Source organism: Manis pentadactyla, chromosome 15 (assembly GCF_030020395.1).
Source record: "Manis pentadactyla isolate mManPen7 chromosome 15, mManPen7.hap1, whole genome shotgun sequence".
Classification (NCBI taxonomy): Eukaryota; Metazoa; Chordata; class Mammalia; order Pholidota; family Manidae; genus Manis; species Manis pentadactyla.
The window spans coordinates 23172793-23196672 of NC_080033.1; the positions used below are offsets into that span (position 1 = coordinate 23172793).

The following is a 23880-nucleotide window of genomic DNA, read 5'->3' on the forward strand; positions in this document are numbered from 1 at the left end:
CTCACAGCCTCCCTTTGGGGAGGCTCCCTCTCTCAAGGAGATTTCTGTGTGCTGTCGGTCTGCGTAGGGGCTCCTGGCCAACCCAATTCCCATCCACAACAGATACATGGTTAATAAGTTATAGAATGGGCTCTGGGTGAATTAAAATGCAGCTACTGGGGGAAAGTACAGACAATATATAAAAGCATGAAATAAATATCTGTCACAATGACGGTGAAAATAACAAAATGTCACCTCTAGCCAGGTAGGAGTCCCACAGCTAGAAAAAGGAAGGATATCCCAAAATACCCAGGGTTGTCATCTCTGGGTGGTAGAAGTGATTTTCTTCCCTTTAAAATTGTCCTGATCTTTCTGTGATGCTACTTCGATTCTGTAAAAACACCTTTGCACTTTACTTTTCTCCAAAGGTCTCACAGTACAGGCGAGGCGGCCTCGAGCAGGGACCCAGGGCTGCAGAGCACCAGTCTGAAGCCTGTGTGACAGAGGGTGCGGATGCTCTTGGTCTGGGTGCCTGCCTCAGATACTTTGGTGACATCCACCCTGAGAGGCTGAGGCTACCTACCAGAACCCCAGCTCTGGCACCACCAGGCACCCGGCCTCCGCCATCAGCCATTCTTCCAAGGAGAACAGGAGTGGGAGAGCTACTGTTTCCCTCTCAAACAGGTCCTTAAATAGGTCCAACTGTTCTCACCTGGACTTGGCTTTCCTCATAACAAAACTAGAGAAAATTCATTCCTTTTTTAAAGTTTCAGGAAATAAAAAAATCAAGAATAAAATAGAAAAATTCCATTTTAATTAGACTGTACATTCTGAATTTTTTCCTGATAGTAACTGAAGTTAAAAATAGAAACCAATTTCTGCAACCTTCCAAGGCAGCCTTTGAAATGTCAAGGTTTTAAAAATTATTTTACAGCATGAATTTACATATAAATACAATCTGTACAACGTATTAACTTAGTAATCAACGAGCTTCCATCACAGAGATCTATTACTGGGACAGGCCAGGGAAGAAGTCAATTACTGCTTCTTTAGTGGAAGACGTTTCAGTCTAGAAAAGGAAATAAAAGATGGGAAGAAGGAAAGTTAGATACGAAGTGAAAAACCAGACAGCTCCATGGGGGCTGAGCATGCCAGACCTCCCCGAGTCACAGTGGCACATTTGCACTCATAAAATACAGAGGATGACCACATACCATGAAAACATCATGTGATCTGATTTCTTAAAATGCTTCTTCATTACTACCACAATCCACCCACCTCTCATATTAGGATCTGTTCAAAAAAAAGCTTCACACACTTAATCTCATGCATGACCTTTGGGAAAGAACCAAAAAAAAAATGCTTGCTCAAGGGCCAAAAGCTCCCTGTCAAGCTTCAAGGGTGTCAAGGGCTGCCAACCTTAAATCCTGGCTTCACGCACACTAGAAGACTCATGGCAACTCTACTCACCAAGAGGGGCTTGGTTACACTGGCTCAGATCCTTGATGTCCCCAAATGTCCCCAAAATAGAACAGATGGAAATTCGGTGGTGTACTCACACAAAGGAACACTCCATGGCAACGAGAATGAGCCAGCTGCTGCCACACAATACGGAGGAGTCTCGCTAGTCAGATGCAAAAGAGCTCATACTACGTGGCTTCTTTAAGGAGAGTTCCAACACTGGCAACAGTAATCAGTGGTGACAGATGCCAGAGAAGTGGCTACCTTTGGGAAGGGGGAGGGATGGCAAGTGGGAGGAGGTTTTGGGGAGCTTCTGGGGTGCTGGTTTATTCCTTGATCTGGGCGTATTCAGGTAGTGAGAACACATGGAGCTGTGAACTTATGGTTGCTGCACAGATAAGTGTACGTGTGCACTAAAAAGTTTACTGAACTGTATGATTCCCTATCTATGAAATTCTGAAATGGACAAAACTGACAGGGATAGGAAACAAATTGGTATCTCCTGGGGATGGGGTGGGAGTCAGGCTGCATCTGGCACTGGCTGCACTGTCACTGCAGAAAAGCATCAGGGCCCTTACCAAGAGTGGGACTCCATGCCAGGGCCAGGGATGCAAATGAGACCCACCTGGTCGTGACCCTCAAAGTGCCCCTTCCAGAAGACAGATGCAGAGAGCGGAGCAAGGCACAAATGATGGAGGGGTCCCCTGCAGGCTCCCTGGTGAAAACCTAGGAGGCTTAGTGGGGAGGGGCTATGGAACTATACCTTTAGCAACCACAAGAGCAATATTTAAATGCACCCTTCTGGCCCTGTGCTTTCCCATTCCAGGCCTCCCTCAGGGAGAGGTGCTTGCAGGTATGGCAGAATCCTTCTAGCCCTCTCCCTGTATGCGCATGTATAGATATGTGCATGCAGGGAAATAGACTTCACATCAACAGTACCAACCTGTATACACAGTTCTGTAGCTTTTGATCTCTTACTGGTTAAGTTTCAAGAACCAATCAAAACACAGCTATCTGCCCATGAATTCTGACTGCCCAATAGTATTCCACAGCATGCTGGCCAAGCCCAGCCCACCACACCCTCCTGAGGGGGCACTGAGGGACTTCCCTGTGTGCAAAAGCAAATGCTGCCCCATAGGAATGATGTATCAAATGGCCCCAAATGGTCAAGAGAGATGAGAGCAGGTGTTGGGGAGGTTCTGTGGGCCTAGCCATGTGACTTAACCTCCCTGGACCTGGCTTCCCCAGTTGTGAGATGAGGTGAGCAAGCACAGAGTCATGTGAGGATGAAATGAGTCAGTGTCCATGGTGCCTGACCCACCCCATCACTACTGGCACAGCCATGTCATGGTGCTCTAGATTAAACTGAAATGTTCATATGCTCTGTATTTCTGAATCATGAGGATGCATTGTCCATTCAAAAAAAATAGACCAAAGGCGGATCTGAACAGACACTTCTCCAAAGAAGAAATTCAGATGGCCAACAGGCACATGAAAAGACACTCCACATCGCTAATCAGGGAAATGCAAATTAAATCCACAATGAGATATCACCTCACACCAGTTAGGATGGCCAACACCCAAAAGACAAGCAACAACAAATGCTGGTGAGGATGCAGACAAAGGGGAACCCTCCTACACTGCTGGTGGGAATGTAAATTAGTTCAACCATTGTGAAAAGCAGTATGGAGCTTCCTCAAAAAACTCAGAATAGAAATACCATTTGACCCAGGAATTCCACTCCTAGGAATTTATCCTAAGAAAACAGAATCACAGATTCAAAAAGACATACGCACCCCATGTTTACTGCAGCACAATTTACAATAGCCAAGAAATGGAAGCAACCTAAGTGTCCATCAGTACATGAATGGATAAAGAAGATGTGGTACATATACACAGTGGAATATTATTCAGCCATAAGAAGAAAACAAATCCTACCATTTGCAACAACATGGTTGGAGCTAGAGGGTATTATGCTCAGTGAAATAAGCCAGGCGGAGAAAGACAACTAACAAATGATTTCACTCATATGTGGAGTGTAAGAACAAAGCAAAAACTAAAGGAACAAAACAGCAGCAGACTCACAGAACCCAAGAATGGACTAGCGGTTACCAAAGAGAAAGGGGTTGGGGAGGGTGGGTGGGAAGGGAGGGATAAGGGGATTAAGGGGCATTATGATTAGCACACACAATATGGGGGGGGTGCACAGGGAAGGAAGTATAGCACAGAGAAGACAAGTCATGACTCTATATCATCTTACTATGCTGATGGACAGTGACTGTAATGGGGTATGTGGTGGGGACTTGATAACAGGGGGGAACATAGTAATCACAATGTTGTTCATGTGAAATCTGGGCATAAGATTGTATATCAATGATACCTTAATTTTTAAAAAATAGGCAAAAAAGAACAAGAGGGTGGCACTTGTCTTTCCAGGGAGCAAAATATACTATATAGCCAGAAAAATTAAAACAGGGTGGATAGAAAAATACAAAATGACTAAGAAATCAGAATAGACAATCCATGAACAGGTTCATCTGGGCACAGAGATTTAGAACATATTCAAGCCACACTCCCCTGCATGAGCCATGGACTACAGGTGGCAGTGAAAATGGTAACTTCCAGGCAGGACCATAACACTTTCAGTGTCATCCTCCCACCTGTCCCCCTCCCCATTAGGGCCACATGCTGAAGTGGAGCAAACTGGGACCCTGAGTACCTTTCCCAGTTCTATTTATGCTCCACTGTGCTTCGCCACTGGGATGTGGGTATCCTTTTCATCGTAGCTAGCATACTTACCATGTCAAGTACAATTAGGTATCCATTTGGAGAAAGCTGAGTTAGATGCCTACCCTACTCTGTTCACAAAAAACAAAACAAAAAATCCAAACGGATGAAACAGAAAAACTGTAAAAGCATAAGAATAGTATATGTACATACAGTGTATGTACATATACCAACAAAAAAAATTGGTAAAATTGAGTGCACCAACAAAATTAGAGCTCCTCTACAATAAAGAGAGTTTAAAACCATGATAGGTAACATACTAACACACAAAGGGTCAATAGCCAGAATAATTCTTTTGTAATTCCTAAAAATCATTGAAACAGTATGTAAGACCCAGTAAAACAAACAATCCAACAGAAAACCGACCACCACTGTGCAATGGACATGAACAAGCTGTTCGCAAAAGGGTCCATGGCAAAGGCTGAGACACAGAGGACAGTCTGGGAAACGCAAGTTAAAATGAGATGCCATTCTTTACCCATCACACTGGCAAATGTTTGTGAACTGTTTATAACTGATGTAACAAGAAGCTCTCTTAATTTAAATAGATATAGCTACTTCTGGAAACAATTTAGTAGTATTTATTTATTCAACGTGTTCCTGCCCTATGGATTTATGCTACATAAAGTTACATTATTTATATTAAAAATGCACAACAAAGTGTGTGTGTACATGTTATGTGGGCATGTGCATGTGTGGGTGTGGGTGTGGGTGTGGTTGCCTGCACAAAATCTTGAAAGTTACATATGAAGCTGACAGCAGAGGTTGCAGTAGGAGAGAGGTTTGGGGAAGTGGTCAAGGCCATTATAAGCCTGATGTGAAGGTCTGAGTTTTCACAGTGATAATTTATGCACCTAGCATATATGTAAGTAAAACTTGACTTTTAAAAATGCCTAGTTAATCTACAACTTTACCATCCCTGACCTTTGCCTCTAAGCAAATATGTCGACCAAGCATCTGAGCAGTTTCTGAGGGCCCCTCTCCTACCGTCTCAGCAGTTCCTGGGGTGACATGTCCACAGCTCCTTCCTCGTCGCTCTGGCTATCACTGCTGCTGCTGCTGCTCTCAGAACTACTGCTTTTCTCTGACTTTTTACTCTTTTGCTTGCCTTTGTGTTTGTGCTTCCGGTGTTTCTTTTTCTGGAGAAACAAAAAGATAGAGGTAACAAATGGGTATTTCTCTCCCTAATTCGGTCCAAAGATAGGCTACTGAGGCATTTGTTTACTGGAGCCACTCAAAAATAAAACACCCCATTTGGCGTGAGCTTTAGCCTAGTATGGGGCAGACCAGGACACACAGCTGTGCACACTTTCAACCATATACATACTGACAGAATTGATCCTCTAGCGACAGACACAGCAGAACCAAGCAGATGTAGGCAAGATAGCATCTCGACACTGAGCCCTATCTTACCCAAGGTGACCCCTGCCACCTCCTGTGAACCCGACTGGTCCACTTGGTTAGGCATGTGTGATAAACTACACACCAGGATGGCAAGCACCCTGGAAAAGCCCAAAAGAGAAACTGGTGGAAAGTCAGAGAAGAGCAGATACACTGGTAAGAAACAAATGAGTTTGGTTTTCAAAACCAGTCATCATCAATTTTTTTCCTTTCACTTCATGGGAACTTCTATCACCTTCTATGCTTAGGAGCCCTTTTTCCTGGCAGCCAATAATGCAGCTGCTTCTAGACAATTGTACTACTGCCCAGACCACTTTGGGTACCCAACACTAACACTGGCCAAATTAAAAGCCTGTGCTGTAACTGAAAAGATATGCGTGATGAGATGGGGGATGTCCACAGCAAAAGCACACACTACTCCTTCTTCAAGTTTCCTTTACTTCCAATAACAAGCTGTGGACCAAAGTCTCTATTTGTAATGATGACAAAGTAGTTGAGAAATGTTCAACATAACTTCATGTAATATTGAATGAAGAACCAATTAATACTATTTTACTATTTGACAGTCAACCGTTACTCTAGGATATTTAAATGTCCTTTTTTCCTACTTCTCAGTGTTTACAAATAAAAAAAATTTTTAAGTACAACTGAATAAATTAAAAACATTTTTTTACTTGTGAACACTGAGAAGTAGGGAAAAAGGACATTTAAATATCCTAGAGTAACGGTTGAATGCTAAATAGTAAAATAGTATTAATTGGTTCTTCATTCAATATTAACTGAGTAAGTCAAAACATTCTGTCTGAAAGACAGTTTCTGAAAATTGAGGGTCTACACTGAATGGTAACATTTCTGTCACAGTGTGGAGAGACCTGTGTGCTCCCAGCTAGGCTGGCTTGGCCACCAGATATCCTCTTCCACTGGCTTCCTGTGTCACACCCAGTGGCCTGTCTGGGCAATAAAAGCAGGGGCCTCACACCCCACAGGACACCCAGAAGTTTCTCACCTTCTCTTTCCTCCGTCTGTGCTCTTTCTTGGTCTTGTGTTTTTCTTTGTTCTTTCTATGTTTCTCTTTCTGAGGTGCCTCGAGTGTCTGACGAGCATCTGAAACACAAATGCAATAAACAATTGAAGTATAGGAGAAAACAGGCTAAATTATTCAACTAGGATTCCGACTTAGATGGAATGTTTACTATTAAGGCAGAACCCCTGCCCTGCCTCATTCACAAATAGATCAGCACATCACGTTGTAGCTTTATATTTAGAAACTGCCAGAAACCTCAGTGTAAGACTTGTGTGATCCAACCAGTATCTTGCCACAGCCTTATCTGCCAGATGACGTCAGATGAAGATAAAGTCAGACCCCAGCGCCGGCAAGCCTTTTGTAATTTAACACCCTCAGGTAAGCTCGGAGACAGACCAGGATCTGAGCCTCAGCTCTGCTGCCAGCTCAGTGATCTCTGCCACATTGCCCACCCTCTGCAATATTCATTTCCCCATCTATAGAATAAGGATAGTAAGAATCCCTGGGGACATAGGACTAAAAGGGACCATTCACATGAACCCCACAGCCCACAATCTGGCACATAAACACTTCTCTCTCATGTCATCCTCCCTTTATAAGAGCATATTCTACACACATTTGCCTAAGAAGAAATACTAAAAAGCTAGCATCCAAACATATAATGTATGTAACCATTAAAAACGATTAAGCAAGTTGCATGAGCCTAAATCCACCACTTCCAAATTCTGACCAAAATGGTTTTTATAGGTCATTAACTCCCAGGTAACCAAACCAGCAAAAATTCTGGTGGAGGCAGAATTTTTCCACTATTCCAAAAATAGTGGAAGCAGTGAAAATCATTATATCAACTTTTCCTACCTAAAGAAAAGTTTCAAGGTGTTTCAAGAAGCATGGATATTTTCCAAAGCCAGTTAACAAGTGCCTGCAAATGCCTGGTCCTATAGTTTGCTCAGATATTTCAAAATTTGATCTCCCTAAACTTTTTTTAATGCTAGACTATGGAAAACATTTCCCCTCAAGAGCCCATAGACCAAATTAAGTTATTAACTATTACAAGGATATCAAGGAAAATCTGGGAAATGGACATAAATAACTTAGCTTTCTAGGGCTAACACACAACTAAAGCAAATAAACATTCACTGTAATTTTCCAAACTTTGTACTTTTTACTCTCTGCTTTTTACCATCTCTTTGAAATCTTGGCTAATCAATCAAACCAATATTAATACATGGGCACCATAGGAAACTCTAAAGTAGGTAATAGAGTTATATGTTATTTACACACCTGGGCCATTTCAGGTGTTTGTTAAGTCAGCCTTCAAAGAGATCACAGAGCAATCTAAGCATTTTAACCTGAGGTATCAATTTAAGATGGCCCTGGACAGAGGCTGTTAACAGATAGATACTGGGGGAGGAGGATAAACTATAATTACTTCCGAGTTTTACTTACTAACCACATTAGCCCAAGCATAAAAAGCCTCATAGTGACCTTTTCCCTGCAATTCCCCTCCCATCTGTGTGTCCTAGGTCTTTACTTTTAATTTCTACAAGTGACAACATTCAAGACACATAGGACTCTTCTGGAGGTCTGAAAGTTAAATATAGTTCAAAGGTCTCTGAGGATGCAAAGCAATGACTATCATTAGGCACTAGGTGGAAGTAATGAGTCTCAAAATGATAAAGCAGAAACACAAATGTATGTATCTGGTGAGTGAGATGGGTAGAGATAACAACACAGGCAGTGTTGTCCTGTCATTGGCACCAGGGGGATACTGGTGCCAATGCAAACCGGGGAGCAAAGGCACTCCCAACTCACTGGGGCAGAAGACAGGAGGCAGCTGCGGGCCGAACTCTTCTCTCTCATCTATTTGCATCTTTTTTATCAGGTAGGGAGGCACGGGCTCCTGCCGTGCTGGCTCACCAGCTGAAAAACACCAGAATATTAATGCCATATATTTGCCCAATACTAATGCATTTAAGTATTTAAATCAATGTCTGTTTCTTCCAGAAAACCTGTGCTTTTCTCCACCACTTTGCTTAACCAGCACACACCAGGTATGGAGGACACAGCAGTGGACATGCAGACCCAACCTCTGACCTCATGGACATTTGAGCTACGAAGTCAGTCACACCAGGGCATCTGCACCCAAGTGTGCCGGGGGCTGTAACACAGGGGTGTGTGTGGCACACACTCATCACCTAACCATCACTGAGACCTGAGGATGCCCTCAAGAAAGGGCTAAGAAGAAGAAAAACTTACAAACACAGATGTAAGGCTGTATCCCAGCTCAGAAAGCTTAATTTCATTTAAATTATTAAAGAGGAGAAATACTGAATATAAACAAATTCTCATGTTCACATTAATAATTTCATTTTTTAAACAGATGACTAGGTTTTCAGACAGAAAAGAGAAAAACAGAGAGTGTGGAAAAATATGCATCAAAGTGTTAACGGTGTTTGTCTCTGGGAAGTGGGATTCTAAGTGATCTAAGCTTTCTATATTTCTGTATTTTCAAACTTTTAATATTCAAGCATATATATGACTTTGTAATAAAAACTAACTTGTTCTTTTCCCCACAGAAATAAGAAATAGGCTGACATTTGCAATCACCTAAGAACAAATGATATTTTATACTGCTGTTTAACTTTTTGATTAAAGGCTCTCAAAAATCATACCCAAGTCCACCACAGACTGACAGACAGGCAGAACATTCTAAGACTGAGATGGGCCATGCTTTCTACCCACCCGTGATCTTAAAGGCTCCAACCCCTTCAGCACCAAACAGCCTTCTTTCCTGTGCCACATGCCAAAACTCTTAGCTGGGGTAAACAGAACAAGTAGAACAGGCTACTAACCAGGTGCCAGACTTGAGGCAATGAGTAGAGACACCATCTACCAAGTACTACTATGGTCAGGCCATAGCCCGTCTCAGGGTGGACCCAGGGCATCCAAATGCCCTAAAGGGAGGAATACAGGAGAGCCCCTGCATATCTCATGACCAAACGTTTTCCAATGATCCTTAGTCCCTCATCATCAGGCAGGTTAAAAAAAATTTTTTTAATGAAAATTTTACTACTTTGTAATTCTTCTCAACTAGGATAATAAAATCAATACAACCAAACATAGCTACCCTAAAAATAAATGACAGATTTATACCAGACAGAAGAAAAACAAACAAAAAAAAAACTTCTCCACACCAATTTAAAATCATTGATTGTTAAATATCCTGGTTTAAAATTACACACTACACAAAGCAGCAGGTTCTCTAGAAACATGATCATTTTCTTCTTTAGGCCACAAAGTCTGAAATAGTGATGTACCCTGTGCCGTAGACACTGCTGCCAAGTCAGTCTCTTGGGAACTTCTGGAGTCAGCCTCCCCGGTACCCGCCTGATCATCCTCGCTGTCGCCTTGCTCATCCTCAGAGGATGAGGATTTCTCATCGGAGGAGCTGGCAAAGATGGCCTTGAATAAGTCCATGGGTGGGCGGCCCCCTTCTTCTTCAGTCTGTGAATCCGCACCTTTGTTTACCATCTGTATGAATAGGGGAATAAGAGTCAAGACGGAAGAAGTAAGGTGAAAGGAGTCAACTATTCCAGAACACCCACACACATACACACATTTATGCTCATGTACAGGGTCTGCACACCCACACACCACCTAACAACTGTAGAATGTGCCAACTGATAGCATCAGCTGAAGCCTCTCATGGAGATAGTGCAGAAGTGCAAAGGACTCAGAAAAATGCAGTAGGAACTAGCACAGTGCATCTCTCCTATTTTCAAGAGTCTATCCGAGCCTTCAGTGGTCCAACATTAAGTAATGAAGACAGCCTACTAGTTTGAAAATGCTGAAGAGAAAACTGAGCCCTCTGCACAACAGGGAGGAAGCTGGGAACACTCAATAAAATGGTCACAGAACTCCCTTCACAACTACACATCACCCTTCTTAAAAGAAGCCCAGGCACAGACAATCAGACCAAAATAAAGAGGCAGTAACTTTATACACACTCGATTAGATAGATAAGGAGCAGAGGTACGAAGATGCGGCTCCCACGCCTAACAGTTCATCCCCAGCCAGACACAGGGTAATCTGACATGCTAGTGTAAACAGCAGCAGTGAGAGAGCCCCAAGACGGGCTGAGGTCAGAAGCCTCACCAGTCCTTCCGTTTTACCATGGAAGAACCCAGGTCACAGACACAATGATGCACCTGCAGTGCACACCAGGGGTGGGTCTGGATCCTACCCCCAGCTCACTTTGCTCATAGCCAGCGCTCACGCCCCTGTACACCTGCAATTTCTGGATCAGAGTTACAAATACCCACAAGAGGAAAACTGGCATAAGAGAGGAGAGTTTGTAGTTCTAAAGTAAACTCTCTTCATAGAAAAATGTAAAGAAGGAAAGTATATGTGTCCCCACTAAAAATAACCAGGACACTTTGGAGAAAGGACTGATTCTAGAGCTGGGGCTGAGAAATAAAAAGATGAACCCAGAACAACTTACTGTGTCCAGAAAGCAAGGACACGCTCAAAGAGTAAGAGGAACATAGCAGAAGCACATAGAAGCCAACTTGAGGGGGCTCCAACTAGCCAAACTAGACAATTCGAGCATTAAAATAAATAATGATAACACTGAATTTATCCCTTTGGAGAAAACAGGAAAGCAAGGGTCCACAATGACATAAATAAATATAATAAAGATATATATATATATATATATTTAATATACTAATATATAATAAGTATATTTTATAGTGTATATCATAAAAATACATATAAATAAATATATGATGGAGAGCAAGGTACTTATTACTTCAAAGCTCCTAAATACTATACAATAAGTAAGTAAAAATTAATAGGAAATTAATAAATTGAAGGGATTATTAATTAAAGGGAAAAGACTGACTTTGCAGTGGAGAAGCCTGGCAGACATGAATTTACTCAGGTGATCAAAGTGAGCATCAGTAATGGGACAAACCGACACCACACGCCACCTGAGAGGAAGCGGTGAGAGCAGAGCGGTGTCCCTTCTGAGATATTCCTGCCACAAATGCGGAGCCTGAATCTAATCCCGAGGAAACAACAGACAAGCCCAAATTGAGGGACTCTACAAAATACTGGCTTGTAACCTTCAAAAGTGTCATGAAATAAATATCAAGTTGAGACTGAGGAATTGTTCCAGACTGAAGGAGCCTAAAGAGATAACCACTAAATGCAGTGAGTGATGCTAAGCCGCATCCTTTCTGCTACAAAGGACACTGCTGGGACAACTGGTGAAACTTGAATGGGTCTGAGGATTAGATGGCAGAAATGCATCAATGCTGATTTCCTGATTTTGATGCATGTGTTGCGGTTATAGAGGAGGATGTCCTTCTTTAAAGAGAACACAGGGATAAAGGGTATCTGGTTGGCAAATTATGCTCAAGTGGTACAGGAACAAAATTATCTGAACTATATTTAAACTTTTGAGATTGTTACAGAATTTTTTTCAATTATGCAAAAAGTCAGGTGAGAAGACAGAGATAAGAAAAATACCATATGATTTCACTTATTTGTGGAATATAAAAACAAAGCAAAACAGAAGGGACAAAACAGCAGTAGACTCATAGACACTGAGAAGTGACTAGTGGTCACCAAGGGGGAGGGGCTGGAGTGGGTGGTAGGGAGTGTGAGGGGGATAAAGGGGCACGATAATTTGCAATCACAATGTAAGTTGGGTCACAGGGACGGTAGTACTGCATGGAGAATATAGTCAATGATTCTGTAATATCTTTCTACATTGATGGATAATAACTACACTAGAGGGTGAGGATTTAATAACATGGATTAACTGCTGAACCACTGTGTTGTACATTTGAAACCAATATAAGATTGTATATCAATGATACTTTAATAAAAAAAAAGTCAGGGGAGAGAGACTGACAGTAAAGCACAGGATATCATGGCAATAATTCCCTAGAAAAGTCATAAATCTTTTATCATAAACCACAGATCCCAGTGTCACATGCATTGACCATAACTGAGTGACAGCTGGCTAATATATTTGTTCATAGACAGTTCTGGCCTCTAATAGTATCTCTATTGTTAAATGTACAAACATAATTGTACATGAGATATTCAACTTTTATATAGCTACAGGAGCTGATCTTTTCAGTTGCTGTTTTTTCTGAATATAATAGGAGCTAAACTGGAATTAAATAACAATGACACAAACCCACAACATCTGTATTTGCAAAGCTCCCTCACCACACTCCAACCTTCGACCAAAAGGTATGCACATTCACATTTGTGCTGACTCAGAAAGTTTTCAGAGAAAGATATTAAATAACCCAGGGAGGGGAAAAGACCTTCCCAAGGCCACATGGCCAATAAATGAAAAAGCAAGAACGAAGACTTTTTCTAGGAAAAAATTATCTAAACACTACCTCAACATGATTTTTGAGAAAATCTATAAGGCTTTCTAATCTAATGACCATATCACAGAGGCAAAATCCCTGAGTAGGATTTTATACCATTAAAAAAAGTTACAGTAAAAACCCAATGGAGAGGTTCCTGGTGGCACCTGAAAGAGGCTCTTGAAGAGGGGAACCCTTTTCTCTGACCACAGGAGCTGTGGTCCCAACAGTCTGGAATGAATACAATTGCTTCCTCCCCCTTACTCCCCTCCTGACACTTGACCCCTGCCACAGATAAGATCACAGAAAGTGCAAGCCATTACAGGAAACTAAAGTCCCAAGTTTTCTGACTGAAGGGTGTGAATGAGGAGCGCAGACAATCACAAAGTGTCAAGAAAATCATGTAGAGGAGGAGCTCCCCATACAGATCCTACAGAGTGGTTATGAGCTTCTGACTCACCTCGGGGCTCTCCATGTACAGATCTGACTCTAAACAGCAAACCAAAGGTTTTGACAACAGAACCATGGGATAAACTACCAGCCCGGTCCCAGCCCAGCTGCTGGGAAGCGCACATGGAGGAAGTATCTGAACAGTACTATCAAGGCTCTGAAAACTGGAATGACATTCGGACCAAGACAGGTTGGACCCTGTAGCCTGAACCTAATTAGGTTGATTGTCGGCCAAAGCAAAACAAAACAAGCAAAAGAAATCAACATTCTTTCTAGAATTTAAACAAGATCCAGGGTCCCATAATATAATATTCCAAATGTCCAGGATGCAACCCAAAATTAGTTGGTATTCAAACAGCAAGGAAAATCTCAGCTTGAAAAAGACAATCAACAGCTGGCAAATGACAAAAATGTTGGAATTTTGAAACAGACTTTAAAGCTGCTATTATAACCATAATCCAAGAATAAGTACAAATGAATGGGAAGATGAAAAGGTATCAGCAAAGAAATAAAAGATAAAAAGAAGAACCAAATGGGAATTTTAGAAATGAAAAATACAATAACTGAAATTAAAAAACAAAACAAAATAAAAAATTCACTGGAAATTCAAGTCATGCAAAAGAAGGCAGTAAAGGAGAAAGAGGAACAAAAAAGAATGGGAACAAACATGTAACAAATAATAAACTAACAAATAATAAAACTGTAGGCCTAAATTCAAGTGTCAACAAGTTTCATTAAATGCAAATGGTCAAAACACACAAATTAAAACATAAAGTTTATGAAAATGTCATTTTTAAAAGACACAATGACAATGACATGCTGTTTATTAAAAACACATTTTAAATATAATGAAATAGATAAGTTAAAAATAGAAAGATGGAAAAATACATCGTTTGCAAATTACCAGGGATAAAGAATAATATTACATAATGACAAAAGGGCCAATTCACCAAAAACATACAACAATCATAAATGTGAATACACCTAACAAAAGAGCTTCAAAATAAATAAAGCAAGTACTTTGGAATAAAGTTTGGCAGTGTCTTATTAAGTTAAATCTATATGTATATACTACCTACGAATCCCACTATTAGGTACTTACCCTAGGGAAATGAAAACTTACATTCATACAAAAATCTGCACATGAATGTTCATAGCAGCTTTATTTACGATAGCCAAAAGCAGGAAACTGTCCTTGAAGAGTGAATGGGCCTACAAACTGTGGTGTGCCCACACAGTAGACTATTATTCAGCAATAAAAGGGAATGAACTATTGATGCACACACAATACTGATGAATCTCAAAGGTATGACACTGAGTGAAAGAAGCCAGTCTCAAATGGCTATATATGTATATTGTCTGATTTCATTTATATAACACTATGGGAAGAGCAAAATGACTGAGACAGAATAGATCAATGGTTGCCAGAGCTTCGGGGTAAGAGGAGGGTATGACCAAGGGAATCTTTTGAGATGATGGTACCATTTTGCATCCCGATTGTGGTAATGGCTCCATGAATCTATGTTTGTGTGAAAACTCAATGAACTGTGCATTTAAAAAAAACTCAATTTTAATACATATTAATTTAAAAAATAAAACAATTTTAATGAGCCTCTTAAAAATAAAACTAATTTTTTATTAAATTCAACTTTTAACTTAAAAAGCCATTGGATACTTTCTCTATATTCTTCAAAAAAGGAATAGTTGTTACTTAGAAAATTATATGTTCTAATATGAATACACTGAATTTTGTTTCAGTGGTTAGTGCTAAGTGAAAGCCATTCCAGGCAGAGAACCTCATAACCTCGACTGAAGTGATTAAAGCTACTATTGAAATTGTTGGACTATAGAGCAGATGTTAGCAACTATAGCCCATGGGCCAAACCCAACCCACTGCCTGTTTTATTGGAACACAGATGTACCAAATTTGCTTCATATTGCCTGTGGTTTCTTTCACACTCAGAGTTTAATCATTGCAACAGAGACTGCATAGCCCACAAAGCCTACTTTAATATCATCTGGCCCTTTACAGAAAGTTTGCTGACCCCTGCTACTGAGAAATGACAAACCATCACCACAGAGAAAGGCAGAGGCCACAGTCAGCCCGGCAAAGAGAAACTGGGAGCCCCAAGTACCTTGGGGGAGAGTGATTCTGTCACATGCTCTTCCTCTCGGTTTCCCATTGGACTAGACTCTTGTTTAGGTGGACCAACTTTTGATCTAGCCAAACTTAAAAATTCACTAATGGAATCTTCTTTCTTTTCTTGTTTAGATGTATCCCATCTGGATGGTTTTCTTGATTCTGAAAGATTGGACACAGACATAACATCAGAATTAGCAAGCAAAAGGCAAGCTCTCCATTACAGCTCTTTAATTCATTCAAGAACACACACTGCGCAAGGTGTTGGGATGGCAGCTGATAGAGCAGAAGAGGCCCAACCCCAAATAGAATACACCTGGACCATTACAACAGGAGCTAATGAATCTGCATGAGAAATTCTCTCAGTGGTGGGAGAATTCACACTATGTATATCCTTAGGACTAGAAGACCTTTACTTCTGTTTTCCCAGCAGGCTGGGGATTGAGACCATGGTCACACATGACCTGAGGAAGCCCTACTCACTGTCAGGAACTCGCAGCTGTGGTACTTTTTCACTTGATGCTTGAGTTGTAGGCAAGGAAGCTGTCTCTGGGAGTGTTAAGAAGTTGAAGACTGAGTATTTGTCACGTTTCACTCTTGGTAAGCCAACTAAAGTTGAACTGAGAGTTGAAAAGAAAATATGTAATTTTAATAGCAACTGCAAGGATAAAATCCAATCCCTATAATGCTTTTCATCCAATGTTTCTTACCAGTAGCTAGCTCTTCTACTTGGCTGAAAGTCCCTTTAGATGTTTTCACTTGTCATAGCAATTTAAGCATTTAGAATGGCTGACTTCAAGACCCATGAGTTTTTCCTTATTATAATAAGAGCTACCATCTAACTTCAAAAATGGATTTCCATTAAGGAAAAGTTCCACTGCTAAAATATACCTAAATGTTCTGATTCAACTATATATGTATCTTGCAATGTTTGTAATCAAATAAGTTGTTGAACTTTTATAAAGAATTAGAAAAGTAACATTTTAATTGTAAACTATATGTGCATCACTAAAAAGGCGGCATATTAGTCATTAAGTTTGTATAACGACATATCTGAGTTTCATATCTTCAATATAGGATAAATTTTGCCTTCTGGATGTTTGCTTATTTATTTAGTAACAAAATTAATAGAAGTTAAATCTGCAAAAATGGCAACTCTGAGCATTTACAAGTTCATCTAGAAAAAGGAAATTTCTGAGGATGTAAGGGGGAAGTTAGTTTTACTATGGGGGAATGAGTACTGATGTAAGGCCAGGTTTATCCAACTTACTCTGGATAAGGGTCAGGGACATTAAACCTCTTACATAGAAGCTTGTCAGGGTGCCACTCAAATGTGTCTCGGGTGAGCTTTCCAAACATCTTCATCTTCACAGCCGACTGCTTGTCACTGACATCATTCTGAGAAGAGACATTCATTCTGTTTCATTAAGTGGTCACACAATTGACTGCTCGTCCATTGAAATGTTTTCAAGCAATCTTCCAAAAGTACAAAACAGCTGATGCTACAACATTTTTGCTTAAGTACATTGGAAGCTAAAAACATAAAATGATTTCTTATTCTACAATGCCATGTGTGTTTTGATATTTTCACTGAGGGATTTAAAATACATGGTTACACTGTGTTTCAATTTTAAAATTCATCAGGTAGGGATACGATGGTGGCAGACCTCTTGGTCTCGAGGGACTTCCACTTGGTCCGAATCATCTTCCTCTTTGGCATGAGTGAACCTGGAGGACAAGGTCGAGTGGGAGGACACATAGAGCAGGGCTGCCCGGGTGAACTCATCCCGCTCACGGCCACGCTCCCACTCTGTCATACCGGGATCCAGACAACGTTCCAGAGCATCTGTGGTGCAGAGAACAAGACACTGCTTCATTCTGAGGAAAAGCACAGGGCTTAAAGGAGAACATCTGGTGGGCACCACTGTATCCCTGTAGATGTCACCAGAGGGGACATAAATCTTTATTCTGCTTTTAAGAGCATGAAGGAGAGGAATTTGGCAGGCAATATTATTCTCCCCCTCAAAATGATGCTTTTATTGAATTCTGCCCAATGCATATAATAGAGAAAAACATGTGGGGACCAATACTTGGCTAAATCTTTGAAGCAAGGAACTTGTTACCACTCTCAGACAGCAGTAATTTGGGAGGAAAACACTCCTTTCTTTGTTTTTTTAATTTAGCAAATAAATATTAGAGGTTTGAGCTCTTCGTAGGAAGTAAAGTCACAGTAGACATACATCTTCTTTTGAAAAGCAACCTATTTGCTGACAACCTCTCACAAGGACTACTGTGTGTGACAGCAACCCTTCCTCTCAGCCTTGCCCCATTTACTTCACAGATCAGAGTGATTTTTCCCCCATATAATGGTTCAACAGCCAACTATCTTTTTAAGTCAAATTTTAGACTATGATTTATGGCTGAATGGTTAGGATTTTAAGATGACCTTGTTCTCTCAGCATGAAACGCAACACTTACAGAAGTCATGCATTTGCAAGTGGTAAATGGTCTGTAATTTGGCAGCAGCCACTGCTAAGGCATGTTCTCTACTTAAATAGCTACTGTGGGACCTGAGATACAGAGAAAAACAAGCTAATCCTTGCTTGCTAAGCCCCAGAACCAGGGGCTGCACCTTTGTGCTATTTGCAGCCGCACACAGCACCGCATGGCAGTGCAGGATACTGCACTCCAAATACGGGCTGCAAGGTGGGAGGCCCAGGCCTAGCACCCACCTTTCCGACCCTGTTTCATATTTACTACAAACTCTTCGTATCGTTTTTGCTTTTCTGGATCTTTTGCAAAAGGTTTGAAGGTGCTGGCTCTTGTAGTGGCTGTCCCTCCACTCCATGCCATGTGCCAAGAGCAGTGTGCCATGTCCGGAGAGGAGGCCTGGGGTCTGCTGCTTGAGGCATTCTGGGCCAGAGTCCTGGCCTGGAGCTGAGCTGCTTTAAGGTCAGTGGCCTGCTTCATTTCTTGGATTCTTTCTTTATCTTTTTGGGACAGAAACTCTAACACTGAAGTAGCTGAACCTAAATAAAAACAATAGGAAGAGAGGAAAAGTATCATAAGGCAACTGTATCTACACTTCTTTGTACATAAGTTTTCAATATCACAAATGTTTGTAATTGGAGATGAGTATTTTACATTTGGTGTTTCATCTGTATGCATATTATCCCTGTGAACTAGATAGTGATAAAACAATGAGACTCCTATTTTACAGTTGGCAAAAACGGAAATTAATACCTGGATGTTTATCAGGCGAGTGAGTGGTCCTAGAGAGAGGAACCTGACTTCCCAGGCTCTGGAGCTCTAGTCTGTGGTGGCTACCACTTCCACGGCCCTGCCCAGCACAAGCCCCGGTTCAGAGCACAGCTTACGTGAGATGGTCACTAATGTCACAATATTCACTGAGCACCCACTTGTGCCAGGCACTGGCCTAGGGCTGGGGAGGCAACACAGACAAGGTCCTGCTCTTCCTAGTTGGGGAGATGGACAGTAAAGAAGCCAAAAATCAATGTGAGAGAATGGTGATGAGAAGAACATGAAAAAAACCAGGGTGATGTGATTGAAGGAGACTCAGAGGTGAGGGCTGACAGGGAACAGGGAAAGCCTGCAAGGTCCCTCTAAAAAAGTAATATTTGAGTTAGGTTCTAAGTAAAAAGAAGGAGCCCAAATATGAGGGAAGACCAGAGACAGAGGAAACAGCAAACCTCAAGGCCCTGAGGTGGCATGTCATGGTGGACAGGGTCAGAGGGCAGAAAGGAAGACCTCAGGGGTTAAGGGAAAGTGGGACAGATGTGGCCTGAAAAGCAGGCAAGGTTGGATAGCACAGCGCTTTGTGGGAGTCGATTTTTCTTTAGTGTGAGAAGTACTGGAGTGTTTTAAGGCGGACAGTGATATAACTAGGTTGATCTCCTAATTTGAGAGGAACGGACTGCAGAGAGGAAGGAGGTGAACTAAAGAGAACAACAGGAAAGCTGCCCCAATAGGCCAGGTGAGGGAGGATGGGCACTTAGACCAGGTGCAAACAGCAGAGATGCAGAGAAGTGGATGGAGTCCCTTCTCCAGTGAGGGGTAGAGCTAAGACGACTTGCTGATGGATGGAGAAGGGAGGGGAGGAGGAGGGAGGGAAAGGAAGGGCTAAGAATTAGGATTCCTACACCCTGGTCTAAGCAGTGGGCCCCTGGTGGTACCACTTACTGAGAAAGGGAAGACTAGAGGGAGAGGAGTTTGGGGAAGGCAGTGCAGAACGAGGGGTCCCACTCTGGTCTATTACACTTGAGACACTCATCAGGCTCCCAAATGGCAAGTCCAAGTTCACCTCTGACTGTGGGTCTTTCTGCCCCAACCTACAGGGGATTCTCCACATTTTTCCATACTTTCTGATGTACTCATTCCTCCCAGGATTCCAGGAAAAGAGCTACAGGACCCTTCTCCTGAGAAAAAAATCATACATTCCCAGGCTGTGCAGAGAAGGCACACATGTTCCTGGTCTTCACCACATTCCTGGACTGTTTCTGAAAACTGCCAAGTTTAAGACAAGGGTTGTTGATTTTAATGACATAACTCAAACTAGTGATGGGAAGTCTTAAGAAGTAAAGGATATGTATGCTGTTATGTGTGCTATTCACAACAATTTTATCCTCGGGGTTTGAGAATAAAAAATAACGTAAAAAATTTCACTGGGAAAACGACTTTCTGTTTTGATTTCGATAGCTCAGGTTATTATAAATGTAATGATTTTAACCTTCTCCATGGTACATACCTTGAGTAGGTGTTTCTCCTAGCAATGCCCCCCGCTTGGAGGCATTCAGCTGGTGCCTACTATGTGTCCCTGGGTCATGTGTTGACTTTCCAGATGACTCAGATAATACCTGCAGCAAGTGGGAGTTCTCTGAGGTTGCAGCCACCACAGGTCTGAAATAATGCACCGGTCTGTAGTCTTTTGGCAATTCAGGTGGTGGATAAGTCTTTAGGGAAAAAAAAAAACTTCAGAAAATACAGGCTGCAAGATGATCATGTTTGGTTTAACCAAGAAAACCCATTACCTCTGAATGTTGTTAACCCCATCATTTTCCACACTAACATTCAGCAGCTATGTGGCAATGGGAACGGCCTATCCAGTTGTCCAGCCGACATCCACTCTAGATCTGGAGGGTCACCAGAACCACACTGTTCTAATGGCCAGGCATCTTTAATATTACCTCTAACTACTTCTACATAGAGATGCTAATATGCATGTTTCATATAATGAGAATGATCAAGGCAACAATAGTTAACATAATGTATTGGCCCACATGCAGAACTGGCTTACTACAGACCAGAAAGTTTAGAAAAGGATGATTCAAGGTTTAGAAAATAATAATAATTTTAAATAAGTTACTTTAAACTCAGAATTCTCTTTCTGGTTATGTTTCAGTTCCAAACTGGACCCACAGGCCTTATTTTTTTGATATGAGGTATTTTTAATTCAAAAGTTGACTGAACCAAAATTGAAATATATTTGGAAAATCCAGGCATCAATGATGGCAGAACAGATAAGTTAAAAGAAAGTATCAGGCATTTTTAGGTTACTGCAGTAAATTGTCTCCTTTGCTCTTGGTCCAACAAATACATATTTACAGACAGTCCTATTTAAGTCATTTTCTAGGTTTTTCAGCTACACGAAACCCTGAGCTCTGTAGTGAGTGAAGCACCGAACACTCTCTGGCTGTGGTTCTGTGTCCCACCTGCACACTGGGCTCACTGACGTCTTTAATAATACCAATGCCTGTGTCCAACCCCCAAAAAGTTGGAGTTCCCCAAACTCCCTAGATGTTTGTAACGTGCAGCCTAGGGCAAGCACCTGGCAAGATCAAAGTCTGTGAAAGAGTGGTATTATCATTGTCAGGAAATCTAATTTTTTAATCATCTTGGCCTAACCACCTTCTCTGAACACACACACTCCCAAATCAGCCAGCAAACACTCTCACATTACCGTGACACAAAAATCCTGAGACGTATGGCAGAATGGAGGGGTATATACACACAGCTCTTCTTAATATCCTCCAATAGGTTCAAAGCATTTCATTCCTTCTGCTAAATCATTGTTCTATTTGGCCTCCGGATCCAGAGGCTGGGCTTTTAGCCACATATTTAGAAAACTTGCCTATCTGAAAGGCTAGGTGAACAGAGCTTTTCTCTGAATTGCTCATAGCCAAAGCCCTACTCTAACGAGGAGGACCTCAGGAGCAGCCAGCCTGTTTCTCCCCCATATATGGCTCTCTGCCCCACTACAATGAATTTGTCTGTTTGGTGCCCTCATTGGACAGGAGCTATGTGGGGCCAGGACTCAGCCTATTTATCCTTGAACCCTGAGTCAAGTGAGTACTTCTCAGCCTTGTTATGATCCCCTTTCATATATATGGAAAACTCAGTCTCCTTTGATGTTACCTGACGCTTTTGGTAATAATAATAAACTAAAACAAAAATTTAAAAATATATATATAATTAAAATTTTTAAAGCATATTCTGCTCATTGTTACAACACATTAACTATCACAACTAAGCAAACCAAAACCACTGTAACACCAAATGTGGTTTTTCAGGCTGCACTGCCCCTGGCCATCCCTGCTTTAGAGAACCATAGGTCAGGCCACAAAGGAACTTAAAGAATGTCTGCTGAGTTAAAAACAAAAAGCAAATTCAAGTAAGGAACAATCTAAAAAAGGATGCCAACAAGGCAAATGTCCAGGGCCCTGACCACGCCCCCCTGAGCTCCCAGCACCCACAGCTAAGCAGGGATACCCACCTGTGAGCACAAGGCCCTTATGGGTGTAAAAGAGCACCACTTGGCCTGAGCGGTAACAAAATCTCAAAAACAGGACTATCTGAAAGGCACGTGGAGTTCTCCACGGGGCCTGACCTGCATGCATATGGCCTCTCCCTTTGGCTCCTCCAGGCAAGGAGTCTAGGGAACCTTGCCCACACTACTTAATGTGCTTCACAGGAAGCAGGACTGGGGGTACTTAAGGCTTTCTGAAATTTTTTACTTTACATCAATTCCATTCTCTCACCAATTTCTGATGTCATTCTTTTTTCATGGAAATAACCACCACTCAGTTGAAATTTGGACTTAAAAGATTAGCAATTAGATGTTTCCGACACAATGTGGCTGCTGATTGACATTTCTAATGCAGACTATGTTTTCCTAGACAATAAGTAGTAACTAGGCTATTGCTTTCTGAAAACAGAATTTACTTATCTTTTCAATTGTTAATATAATAAGTCAGATTACATAGTAGCACATATTTTAAGTACTGAACCATGAAAAAAAATTTTTTTCCTTACTTTCTTGGAAGATAAAGGTTTAGAAGCCAAGGAAAATCCATCCAAAATTTTGCCAATGTATCGAAGATCTTTCTCTGATTCTGCAAAATGATGTCATTGATTAATTCCAGAAGCAGAGAAGATTAGAATAAGACAAAAAATGTCAGTTTTTTAAATCTCTAAGAACATAAATACTACATGTCATAGGTGATATGACACAAAGATAGCAAGCAGTAAAGGGGAGAAAAGAATGGCACGTACAGCCCTCCCGTCTCTGTTGACTCAGTGACTGGCAGACCCGCCCACACCACCCTCAGCTGATTAGGCTGCCCAGGACTTCCGGCTATGGCCCTCCAAGATAAGTACCTCACCATTGTTCTTGCAAAAGGACCTTAAGTCCTGAGCTAAGAGGCACAAGAACATACTTTGTGAAGCAAAAGATCTCAAGAAAACCCATCAAGAGGATCAAATATGGATAAAAATGAAAATCATAATTGCAAGAGAGTCATTATTAAAACTAGCTGAAGAACCATGGGGAGACTACTTCCCAATTTCCTTAGCGACTATCCAAACAAGGCACAAAAGACAACACAATCAGTCAGCCTGTAATCTAATCTTAGTACAATTTAAAAGGTACTTTTGTCTCTTTCTCAAATGAAATTCTAACAAGAGATAAAGGTCACTGATTCAGGAAACAGAATGACGAATGCCTTCTGACTTGGAGCCAGACTTGGTCATGGTCCTGCAGACAACCCCATCAACAAAGGCTCTTTGATTCTCAAGCATTTCCTGCACAGCGGTGATGTCAAAAATCCAACTGCATTTTCTGTAGCCCAGAGCCCATTCCACATGAGCACCATAAAGCACTTACTCAGCTGGGTGTTCAGTCCTGCCACATGCACAGCCACCTGCAGTGTGGACAGGACTGAGGCATT

The 23880-nt window shown here is 41.5% G+C and overlaps 2 protein-coding genes across 4 annotated transcripts in view; both read right to left on the reverse strand.

Annotated features, from left to right (window-relative positions):
- WDR88 (WD repeat domain 88) overlaps positions 1 to 606 on the reverse strand; it is a 38147-nt gene extending 37541 nt beyond the window's left edge. The window contains exons 1-2 of the mRNA XM_057492864.1: positions 563 to 606; positions 396 to 472 (exon numbers count right to left, since the gene is read on the reverse strand). Coding sequence (XP_057348847.1) covers positions 396 to 472; positions 563 to 606 — 121 coding nt within the window. The remainder of the gene's footprint in view (positions 1 to 395; positions 473 to 562) is intronic.
- Positions 607 to 771: 165 nt separating this feature from the next.
- Positions 772 to 23880, reverse strand: part of GPATCH1 (G-patch domain containing 1) — a 38166-nt gene continuing 15057 nt past the window's right edge. The window contains exons 9-20 of one of the 3 annotated variants that reach the window (XM_036929925.2): positions 22967 to 23046; positions 20403 to 20607; positions 18370 to 18666; positions 17305 to 17483; positions 16908 to 17035; positions 16121 to 16257; positions 15633 to 15799; positions 9973 to 10186; positions 8468 to 8575; positions 6635 to 6732; positions 5215 to 5366; positions 772 to 1048 (exon numbers count right to left, since the gene is read on the reverse strand). In XM_036929925.2, coding sequence (XP_036785820.2) covers positions 1018 to 1048; positions 5215 to 5366; positions 6635 to 6732; positions 8468 to 8575; positions 9973 to 10186; positions 15633 to 15799; positions 16121 to 16257; positions 16908 to 17035; positions 17305 to 17483; positions 18370 to 18666; positions 20403 to 20607; positions 22967 to 23046 — 1796 coding nt within the window. In that variant the 3' untranslated portion in view covers positions 772 to 1017. The other 2 variants (XM_057492810.1, XM_036929926.2) reach the window with 2 other exon arrangements.